Source organism: Monodelphis domestica, chromosome 7, assembly GCF_027887165.1.
Source record: "Monodelphis domestica isolate mMonDom1 chromosome 7, mMonDom1.pri, whole genome shotgun sequence".
Classification (NCBI taxonomy): Eukaryota; Metazoa; Chordata; class Mammalia; order Didelphimorphia; family Didelphidae; genus Monodelphis; species Monodelphis domestica.
This window is the reverse complement of record NC_077233.1, coordinates 54,425,031-54,437,229: the sequence shown is the minus strand read 5'-3', so window position 1 is coordinate 54,437,229 and position 12,199 is coordinate 54,425,031. Positions and strand designations below refer to the sequence as shown.

At 37.6% G+C, this 12,199-nt stretch overlaps 1 protein-coding gene across 7 annotated transcripts in view; it reads right to left on the bottom strand.

Moving 5' to 3' along the window:
* The window catches only part of ATG7 (autophagy related 7), a 235,602-nt gene that overhangs the window by 192,676 nt on the left and 30,727 nt on the right, over nt 1-12,199 (bottom strand). For all 7 annotated transcript variants that reach the window (XM_056804664.1, XM_056804663.1, XM_056804665.1 and 4 more), the window contains 2 exons: nt 9,022-9,138; nt 7,229-7,378 (listed from right to left, as the gene is read on the bottom strand). In XM_056804664.1, the coding sequence (XP_056660642.1) occupies nt 7,229-7,378; nt 9,022-9,138 (267 nt within the window). The remainder of the gene's footprint in view (nt 1-7,228; nt 7,379-9,021; nt 9,139-12,199) is intronic.

The following is a 12,199-nucleotide window of genomic DNA, read 5'->3' as shown; positions in this document are numbered from 1 at the left end:
AGGCAGCTTGTGTCTATTGTCTAAGGAGCAGCCAGGACAAGGTCAGAGAAGGTGAGACCATATTAGTTGTTTAGACAGCAAGTGGGGAGACCATATGCACAGATCATTATTAGGGAAACAACATGGTAGAGAGGAATGATTGCTGGGTTGAGTCAGAGGACCTGGATTCAATTACTAACGTGGTCTTTCCTATTACCTAGGAGAGCCAGGGCAAACCACTCAACTTGGGCCAAACATTGTCATCTACCTAAAATGAAGGAGTTGGACAAGTTGAGTACCATGGTCTTTTCCAGCTCAAATTCTATTATCTCTAATCCTAAATCTATTTTCTTATAATCCAGAGGCAGTTATGGGGTAGATAGAACACTGCACTGGGCCTGGAGTCAAGGAAACCTGATATCAAATTCAGTCTCAGACATTTATGGGAAGTTACTTATCTTCTGTCTCCCTCCATTTCCAACTATCTAATGGGAATAATAATAGCACCAACCTCCCCAGGTTGTTGTGAAGATCAAATAAGATATCTATAAAGTGCTTAACCTTATGCAAAGAAGGTGGTTAATAAATGCTTCCTCCCTTCCCTTATTAAATTGGAGATGGACTTAATTCCTGTCCCTGAAGAGTTACTCAGACCTAAATATCACTAGATTATAAACTCGCTAAAGTATGAACTATGTCCATTTATTCCTATGACAATAGAGAGCAAAGGGTACTGTGGTTGAAGTTGCAGGGGGGGAAATGAGTAAGAGAAGGTCTCTGCCTTCAAGGAAATTACAATATACTATAAGGCATGAACAGAAATTATTAAAATATAAGACAGACACTATTTGTATCATAATAGTCAACATGTGATCACAAAATCCTAAGTATTCAGTGCTTTACCATGTGCAGATCAATGTGCTAGCCTGGAGAGGTTCAAAGTTTAGATAGATTTTCTAGGACTTGATTATCTATTAAAGATATAGGAGACACAAAATGGTAATGGGCTACAGTAGCTCAGAGGGATCACTTCCAACGCAGAATTCTTTGCATCCCCATGGATCTTGGCCTAGGCATATAGTAAACATTTACTCTGTACTGAAAGGATATCATTAGGTGTCTTTATTAGGTTATTACTGCTTTTTTTTCAAAGGTATTAGTGCACCAGCAAGTGTAATTTTTACTCTGTGTTTAGGTCATTTTTTCCCCTGAGGAATATAATTCTATTTTGTAATGCAAAGGGATAAGAAAACATGGTTCCCACACACACACACTTTTTTTTTTTTAAACCCTCACCTTCCATCTTAGACTCAATCAAGAGTATCAGTTCTGTGTATTGGTTCCAAGGCAGAAGAGCAATAAGGGTTAAGTAATAGGGGGTCAAGTGACTCTCCCAGGGTCAAAAGCAAAGAAGTGCATGAGGCCAAATTTGAACTTGGACCTCCCATTTCTAGATCTTTCTCTTTATCCACTGAGTTACCTAGCTGCCCCATGATTCACTTTTGCAGCCATATTTTCAGGACAGTGAAGTTTTTACCTACATTTGAGGTAATTATTCCTTTTCCAAATAAATTACATTAATCTACTTCATTTACACCTAGTTTTGTGTTTTTAATTTTTTTTTAGTTAATCAAAATCTACCTTCTCCCTCTTACCTTTCCCCACCATTGAGAAAACAAGAAAAATAAACCCCCCTGCTACAAAAATAGTCAAATGTCACAAATATGTATGTTATATATGTATTTTTTTAAAATTCTGCCATATTTGAAGTATTCAGCTGTCTATGTGTATGTATGTATGTATATGTGTGAATATCTATGTATGTGTATCTTTGCTCTGAATCTATCACCTCTCTGTCCCAAGCTGGGTAAAATGTTTCATTATGAATCATCTGGAATCATGGTAGGTCATTCCACTGATCAGAAATCTTAAAGTTTTTAAAAATGTTTTGCTTTTGCAATATTAATTACAATATTTTTATTTTTTCTTGCTCAATAAAGTAAACCATTGGTTGTACGATTGGTATAGTACTGAATAAGCACATTAATGTCATTTTATCATATTGGCTTGGACTACTCATGAACAATCAATACTTCTCATCTTTTTTGTGTAAAGAGTGTTTTGTGGTTGTATAGCTCCCATTGCCTTGACAAATAGACACCCTAGTATTTCTCCCCCTACCATTTCCTTCTTGTTTGGAAAAATCTCCTCCTTGTATATCCCAATTTTAAGAAACCTAGTCTCAAGAGTTTTCTAGTTCTTTGTGAAGGGTTAAAACTTTAAGTTTAAAACTTGGATACCCAAGTTTTTAACATCTACTCTAATAAATTCGGGTTGGTTCCTCCCACTTTTATCTCTCTGAACTAAGAAATAGAAATCATCTCACATTTATATGGCTGGTTGTTTTTAAAATGTTTCCCTACAACCACTCTAGGAGGCAGAGAGATTTATTCTTCCCAGGTATGTATTTATTCATTTTAATTATTTGTTTGAAACAAAATTCTTGTCTTTCCTTCCTTCCGGTATTAAAAATGCTTTTAGTTTAAATCTCTTTACATTCAATTATGTACAGAATTACCCCTAGGGGAGAGGAATTGAAACAGAAAAACTAATAGCTACACACCTTTCTAAGTGCTATAATATCCAACATTATACAGTCTTTTTTGGGGGCTCAGCTAATCTCAACTATGCCACCACAGCTCAGCTGACTTCTCACCTAGAAGGATCCCTTTGTTCAGAGGCCTCCTCATGCTCACTTCATCTTCCTTCTCTTTCTTCATCCACCTTTTGGGTAATCTTCCCTCAGTAATACTGAAGTCTTTGAGGGCAAGGGTTGATTCTTATTCCTTATATTCCTATTCCTAGGGCTTGGAACTGGGCCTTGAACATTAAGCCCTTAACAAATGCTTGTCTTGACCACAAAATTTTAGTTTACAAAGATCTTCCTATCAACATTAAAAGGTTAGGTGGATTAAGTAATTTCCTTGAGACCCCAAATATGTAAATGTGGGAGCAGAGGAGACAGCCTTCTGACTCCAGGGTTCCTCTGTAGCCAGATGTGACACTGAGGGAAATGATTAGAACAAGCTATGATAGAAGAATCCATGCCAAGCACTCCTGGCCATAGGCATATCTGTGTAATCAGTCCACCACCAAAAAGATTCTCCTCTGCTCCTCTCCTGTGTATTCCTAGCAAGCTTCAAGCTTCAGTTTTCACAACTCTTCCCTTTTAGGCCTGCCTCTATAATTCACTTCATCCTGGTGATAGTTAAAGGTCTGATGGATTGGGACATCTGAGGGAGGGAGGGCAGAGGCCAGACACACCCTATAATTTGGCCAAAAGAGTGCCCTAGTTGTATATCACTTGTCATTGTTCCCACAGTGATTCTCTCCTCTCTAACTAGAAGAAAGCACTGGGAGGAAGGGATGAGTATGGCCCTCATACTTCCCTCCATCCCTATCACTGTACTCAGTGACACAAGGCACTCAATGAGCCCTGCCTGATTCACTGGTGTTCCCTGTAAACAGATGTGCTTCCAAATGAAGATACCCTATGATGGTAGACCCTACAGGGCAGCACATGTAAAATATGTCAGGAGAGGAGCTCTAGTCTGTATTCATATCATCATGATAGGTAGAAATCTTAGTTCTCCAAGTGACAACTTCTACTTAGAGAAATCCAGGTGGTCCTTTCCCATACTTCTTCACCCAATCAAAAACCTAGAGTGAAAGGAACCTTGAAAGTCTTCTAGTCTAACGCCCTCATTTTATAGATGAAGAAACTGAATCCCATGGGGGCTAAATGACTTGCCCAAGGCCACCAAGGTTACTCCCTAACATCTAAGCACAATCATTTTACCCCTAGAAAGCAGCCTTTTAGAGTTATCTCCCACTCAGGAGCCAAAGGGTACCTATGGGAAAGATCACTTATCTTGGAAGTGACCTATGGGATCTGGAGCAAGTCACTCAAACTCTCTGGCCTTCAGTTTCTCCATCAAAGTATAGCAAAGTCTAGGACTTGACCTCTGGTACCCTAACTCCAAACTCAGCACTCTTTCCATTGTACTATATAGTGCCTGCCTCCCCCTTGAGAAATAAAATAAAAGTAGAACCAGGTCTTGCTTCCCATTCCTTTCACTAAGGATAAATGCTCTCATATGTCAAGTAGAAAAATCTCAAGTAGAAAAATGTTAGAAATGAGTTCTTATGATGTACTTATTATTTCCTTTAAATTCCCTTATCAGTTTAAACTTTTTTTAATACAGTTTCTCGTTAAAATAATTTTAGTTTAAAAAATATAACAACTTTAAGGCAATCTGAACATATTGAAGGAAATCAATGTAGCCATTTCCTTCAATGATGTGGAATTCAATGCATGCTATGTTTCCACATTTCCCTAAATTTGACACAATGAGTCCACCAAGTCCAATTCTTTTAATTTATTTATTTAAGATCTGGAAACTCTTTACTTGTCCATATTGGAAGTGCAGCAGCTGCTCTCACAGGCCCAGCCCAATACTGACTGGCATAGAAACTTTACCCTGCTCTGTTTTTCCAACTTTGGTCAATGTACCATTTCACAGGTAGCTTGGTGACCCTCTGCTCTTAGGAGCTCACCATATTGCTACTGGACTCACAACAAACACTGATCAGCATTCGTCTTGCTACAGTTTAGAAGTCCCAAACTCAATTCAAACTTAGCTTTCCCAGGAGCTGGGGCTACAGGAGTGTAACACATGCAAAGATGCCTGCCTTTTCATAAGTCCTACATTATCTTTGGGGCCTGGGAGAAAGAGTGACCCATTAAATTTGACATAAAAGAAGCAGAATTCCCCAAAAGCTGTACTTCCTTAACTGGCTAATAAAAAGGTAAAGTAATAAAAATACCTGTGGAGGTGTAGAAAAAATAACAAAAGAGAATCTGGTTTGCTTTTACTAAAAAGGACTATGTAGGGAGAGCAAGATGGCTCAATGGATAAAGCCAGGCTAGAAGATCTGGGTCCTCCCAGACGGGAGGATCTGGGTTCAAATCTGATTCAGATATTTCCTAGTCATGTGACCCTGCAAATCATTTAGCTCCAGTTGCTTGGCCCTCACTGCTCTTTTGCCTTGGAAGCAGTATTTAGAATTAATTCTAAGATAGAAAGTAAGGGTATTAAAAAATTATATTTTCCATTCTAATATTGACATAGGAGTAAGGTAATGGAAAAGGAATCCAAAAACATGGGTTCAAATTCTACTTTTAAGACATACTGGTTACATGACTTAACTTAAACTTCAGTGCCCCCAGGCAATTCTCTAGGATTATAAACTATAAAGAAGGTGTCAATATGCACTGGTTGAGAGAATTTTTTAAAACCAATAAAAATCATAGATCCAGTTATTTGTCTTTTCTGCCCTCCTCAAAAAACTGAACAAAACAAAACCCCAAAACCCCAAATGGCTAAGAGAAAACAAACTCAGTGCTAACAGAACATAGTGTTATCATTGTTCAGTATATGAACAGTTGGCTATAAAAACACAGGGGCTAATTCTGATCTTTCTAAAATATAAGATTTAAAAAAACACATGAAGTAGGACAGTCTAAAAACTAATTTGATTCTAACATGACTTGACTTCCTTTCTTTTAGTTCTGGTCTATCTGCCAGTATCCAAATTGTCTCGCTTTCTCCCACAACTTCAAAACTCTTATCAAGTAATGTTTTTAATTGATAATCTCTTTTCTGATATAGAACTTGGCATATTACTGATAATTTCCAATGGCCTCTAAAATGCTTACTGATCAGGCATGGTCCCTGCTGCTGGGGAGACTGAGGCTGGTGGATCACTTTGAGTATGGGAGATCCAAGCTACAGTAAGACTAAAACTAGGTGTCCTTACCAGTATGGTGAGCCTCAAGGAGCAGAAGGTTATCAGGCTGCCTAAGGAAGAATGAACAGGGCCAGGTTTAAAAATGAAACAGGTTAAAGTTTCCATGATGAGGATTAGAATGGTTTGGCCTGTGAGTAGTCACTGTACTTCCAGCCTGGGTAATATAAGGAGATCCAATCTCATAATAATAATAATAATAATTTAAAAATACATTTGGATCTGAATATATGAGCATATGTACACATACATATAAATATTACACAAATATATGTATATATGTGATGCTTAATAGTTGAATGAAATGTCTGGACCTACTATAAGGAAGGTACTATGCTCAGTTCTGTGCAGACTCAAAGAAGAATAAGAGATGGCTCTTGCTCCCCCAGAGTTTCCATTGTAGTTGGAAAGCTAATTATACACAAATAACAAAGGCATTCTACAACCAGCATAATTTAAAGGATAAGAGACAAGCATGACAGGATTCAGGCCCCTAAACAGGAACAATTCTTCTAGGAATTAGCTTCCATTTGATCACACATATTTGCAAGCTCCAGGTGAAATTCCAGATTTTCAGTCACTCTTTTCCTTGCCTGGGAAAATTGTCTTTTCTTTACAAGTTCAGAGGAGTTAGAGATAATTCTGGGTAGGGGGATCAGTGAAGACTTAATGGAGGAAGAAGTTAGTCTAGGCTTCAAAGGATGGGCAGAAATAAGAGTGGAGAGCATTCTAGGCAGAGAGAAAGGTATCAGAAAAGGCACTGAAGTGGGAAAGTTTGAGAAGTGTTTGTGGTTGATAAGCAGACAAGTTTAGTAGAAACAAAGCATTCACACAGAAGAGTAGTGAGAGAGAAATCAGGTAGGAGTGGTAGGTAGAAACAATGTGGAAGGCCATAAAATGCCCAGCTAAGGAGGCTAGATTTCACTGGAGAGACACAGAAGATTTCTGGGTAGGAAAGTAACCCAAATAAGTGATAGTGTAGTAAAATTCATCGGGCGGCAAAGTATAAAGGAGAAAGAGGGAAGGAAGAGACAGTGAGAAAGAACATTTAAACATTGTGAATGAGGAAATTACAAGGATTTAAATAGAAAAAACTGACAAGAACTGGTGATTGATTTGTATGGACAAAGGGAACAAGGGAGAAGAGATTAAAAAATTACTGGGATTTCAAGCCTGTGGGACTAGGGGAATGATATCACTATTATCAGAAATAGGAAAGTTAAAAAGGGGACAAATGAAAGGCACACAGAAATGTTTTAGATATATTTTTTTAAATTAATAAATCTAAATGAGTTTGTATTTTACTTATAGTTTATCACATGATATAAAACCAAAGGTTCCCCAACCCCAAGATCACAATCACACATAAAGTTGTTCTCACCTTTTTCCTTTGATCTTGGAAGAAATCGTTGCAGTGTTTAAGCAAGGAGATCAGGACAGAGTTTACATCATATTTAATTAAAAAGTAAGGCAGTGCTGTGACTCCTTCTGCCTGGCAAAGATTATCATACGCACATTCAAGGGCTTGAATCTGAAAACCGAAAACATTATTACTCAACTCTTTGGAGAAAATCATGGAGTTTGATACAAATTAAAAAGAAACTTAAAATTAATCCTTGGAAACAGCCTATCATACCCCTATAGGGATCTGAACTGCTACAACTGAAATGTGACAAGAATCTATTGATCAGTGCTCTAAAGATCAGGAAAATATTCCAACTGACATTTTTCAATCCCTAACTCAGACAAGAAAGAAAGTTTCTTCAAGGAGGATAGTGATACCCAAGGGAGTATGCTGTCCCCTCTAATGCCAAGTTCAAAAGCTTAGGACTGTACCCTGAACACCATTACGGTCCTTTCACAAACCATTATAGAGATAGCATCCATGAACTTTACTTCAAACCTTTTAAATTTTTTCTATTTTCTAGCTCTATACATTTTGAGGGAATGAACTTGCCAAATTTTCTCTGTCAAATCCCTTTCATCAATCACAGAACGAATTACTTTAAGTTCAAATATGTCAGTGCTAGGTTCTAGTATTCCATGATTGCATTTGGTGAACAAGTCTATGTTCAGACTGTTAATATTCTTCACAATTTTATACATCTTTACAACCTCCTCCTGTGATCTTTGTCTTTAGGGACTAGAATTTCCTCCAAAGGAAGTCCCTCCATTCTATTGTTTTAACTGTCTTCCTTGAAATCCAAAGACTATATAACTCAAGACAGTATTTCAAATGTGGGAGCACTATGACTTGGTCTAAGTGAAAGATGTTTTCTGTTGTGTTTCTAGTGATGTCACCCAACTTTCTGTTGGTTTTCTTAGCTGCCATGTTGGGTTGATAGCTCCAAGAAATGGATCAGTCACTTGTGCTTAAAGCTGTTTTTGTTTGTGCCAAGGATGGGTTCAATGTAGGGATTGCATGGAGGAAAGGGATAGAATATGACTATGGTGAAAAACATAAAAGGATCCTCATGTATAATACATTTAGGGCTGTAAGGGATGTCAAAAATCATCTAGTCCAGCTCCCTCATTTTACAGATGAGGAAGCAGAACCAGAGAAGTTAGATGATTTGTGCAGAAACACATAACCCCAAGCAGAAGCTGAAGCCAGGACTCCCTGATTCTAAATCTAGCAATCTATCCACTTTACCGTGCTCCCTTTCTTACAGTTGTCAATAAAATGTTTAAAAATTACAGTAACATGCCTATAGTAAAGGAAGCAGAAAATAAAAGTGCAAAGAATAATCAATAAGTATGGAAAAAAAAGTTTAAATGGCTGCAAAATAAAACTCTTTCCTGGGCCATAATTGATAACTTTTCCCCAAACCTTATATTAACTACACTGAAGTTTACTCCTTTAGTACCACTACAACTGTCTCCCATTATCACTGTATGACTTGCTCCTGTTGACTCAGAATCTCACACCACAAAAAACTTTAGTGAATAGTGAACTCCCCAGGTTGTTATGTGACAGCACCATCATCACTAAATCATTTATAAAGAAACTTAGACCATCAACCTCCACAGGACCATAATTAACATCTTCTTCACCCAGAAATGTGTCTGTTTGCCTCCTTACCCTTTTGTGTCCAGAGAGCACAGATTGTGCAATAATAGCTCATAGCCCATATTTCCCTTTTTGTTCTGTTTTGTTTTGTTTTGTTTTGTTACCTGGCTTGGAGAAAACCTTTGATCCAAACGCACTGGTTCCTGAAGGAGGGGTACACCCTCAGGAAGGCAGAGGGCAGGGTAGCAAAACCAGTAGTAGAAGTAGTATTTCTTTAGATCCTAGAGAAATAGAACAAGGTATTAGAACATTAATAACACAGTGCTCTTGGCAGCTAGATGGGATAGTAATAGAGTACTGGGCCTGGAGTCAGGAAGGCTCATTTTCTGAGTTCAAAGCTGATTTTTAACACTTACTAGCTGTGTGATGCTGGGTAAATCTCAACCTGATTTGTCTCAGTTTCCTCATCTATAAAATGAGCTGGAGAAGAAAATGGCAAACTACTCCAGTATCTTTGCCAAGAAAATCCCAAATGAGGTCACAGAGAATCATTATATTGGAAATTTAACTTCTTCAAGTCAATTTTTTTAATGACCAGGGGAAAAAACTACAAAGAAATGTAGAAATTTTGGTCAGTCTATCTGTCACCCCTCAGACTATCTGTTTTGAACAAATTTTACATAAGAATTCAAATCTTTGAGCTTTATTTTAAGATAATAACCTTTATAAAGCCATTGATGGAAGCAATTATAAGAGATAATAATAGGGGGCAGCTGGGTGGCTCAGTGGATTGAGAATCAGGCCTAGAGACAAGAGGTCCTAGGTTCAAATCTGGCCTCAGACATTTCCTAGCTGTGTGACCCTGGGCAAGTCACTTAACCCCCATTACCTAGCCCTTACCACTCTTTTGCCTTGGAACCAATATACAGTACAGATTCCATGATGGAAGGTAAGGTTTTAAAAAAAAAGGATAATAATAGCTAGTATTTACATAGCTCTTTAAGTTTGCAAAACATTTTATAAATATGATCCCATTTTATCTTCACAATAATCCTGGGAGGAACATGCTATATTTCTATTTTACAAATGAGAAAACTGAGGCAGACCTTGCCAAGACTCACATAGCTAAGAAAGTGTCCAAAACAATATTTGAACTCAGGTCTTTCTGGTTTCAGATATCGCTCTATCGCTGCATTGGTTAGGCATGACTCAATAATTTAAGAATTCATACTGTTCTTCAATACAAAATAAAGTGATTTTTAAAAAAAATTCTTACCTTCCATCTTAGAATCAATACAGAACATTAGTTCCAAAACAGAAGAGCAGTAGGGTTAGGTAATAGGGGTAAAATGACTTCACCAGGGACACAAACTAGAAAGTATCTGAGGCCCTATTTGAACCCAGGACCTCCAATCTCTAGGTTTGGCTCTAAATCCACTAAGTTATCTAGCTCTCCCTAAAGTGATATTGCTGTTAAAATAATGGTCCTTGAAATGCCTTATATGTGAAACTATTGTACTAGGAGTTTCCTTTGGTATCTTTAGTAAGTAAATCTCCCTCATTCTTTCAGATATTAAGTATTCTCTACTTCCTCAAAGAACTGTGTATTTACTTCTCTTTGTGTGCACAGAGAGAAAGAGAGAGAGAGAGAGATCCTGCTACTAGTGGATTGTAAGCTACTCAAAGACAAACGTTTCATTTTTGTATCCTCAGCCCCAAGCATAGTATCTAAGGCATGAATAAAATAGAAAATAGACTGGTTTTGTACCAAATTCCAAGCTATAGAGAAATACGCTTTGTAGAGTTTCTTTAATAGGTAGATCACAAAATGAAGGCAACTGCAATTAAAATTTTGTCTCAAAAAATAGAATTCACTTCCCTAAGGATTATATCTATAGTTGCATAACTTGAGTGCTAAACAAATCTAAAATTGATGCCTCATCTTATTTTAGGCTAATATTCATAATGAAATTTGCTTAGCAACAAAGCAGACCAGATTGAATTTTGGGAGTTTTTAAAGCCTCAATCTATGTCCAGATAAGACAGCCTAGTGATTGATTTCTTCACCTCTAACTGCGGCCTGTCATCAGTACCTTCAAAGGAAAGTACCTTTTGACAAGGGCAAAACTAAACTGAAATTAAGGAAGTGATTTGTCTGCCCCTTTGACAGCCAAAGCAGGCACCAACTAAAAGAAGAAACAAGAACCTGAGATTAATTTTTTTCCCATTGAATTAAAGTAATTTATCAGTTACCTTCACTGAGTATGTATGTGGGTGAGACGGGGAGGGCAAAAAGGAGACATGGAAACAAGCTGGGTGGGTTGTCAGCTTGGCAAAGGTTCAAAGATGAAGCTAAGACCCAAATGAAGTTCCAACTGTAAATGATGTATTTCTGAGATCTGAGTCAAGATAGAGCTGATGCTGGAGAAGGCAAGTAGACTGATGGCTTGGCTGAGTCATACCTGTAATCAAGGAAAACCTTGAACCCAGAACCCTCTGCTAAGGAACAACTAAAGAATTACCAGGAAGCTAAAATGTGGAGCCAGAACTACCCTGGCTGCTATCACCTAGCAATTAAGCAGTCAAAGCAAACATACTGCAGATATATTTGGTGAGTTGTTGAATGAGGCTGACAGCTTTATATCTAAGCAAATTCTTCTCAAGACAAAATTAAATCACAGTGCCATCCCAGTTTCCCAACTGGATTCAAGAGTGGAAGAGGTATTATTCCAACATATCAACAGGAGGCAAGTATTCACATATTCTACAGCACAATCCAGGCTCTGACATTTGTAATCAAGATTATGTAATAAGCCATCTCCTCTTGAATATTCTCATATCTCCAAAAAAGACAAGAAAGATGGACTGGAGTCCTATTCTTTATTGATCTTTCCATTCCTTAGACCCCTGGTAAGAGCCAATGCTACAGAATATAGAAGGCAAAAGGAACTGAAGTATACTCCTAAAGTGAAAAGGCTTAGAAAAGCAAAAAAACACAGATTCCCTGAGCAGCAAGGGATGACATAAGCGATTACAAGAAGTAATCTCAAAATACAAACTAGGGAGTAACTTCCAAAGAATCCCTGTCCTCAGATACTCTCTCTCATGCTCTAATATTATTGATTCTTATCCCAGAGGCCATGAAGTCTTCTCAAGAAGCATGGTTGGTATATAGTGTTATTGGTCTGGACCGGAGGTACTTAATCTGGGTTTTGTGATTTAAAAAAAAATTCAACAACTATATTTCAATGTATTTGGTTTCCAACTGTACACAGTAACAGCAATACTGTGGACTGACCAACTGTGATAGACTTAGTTACTATCAGCAATACAATGATCCAG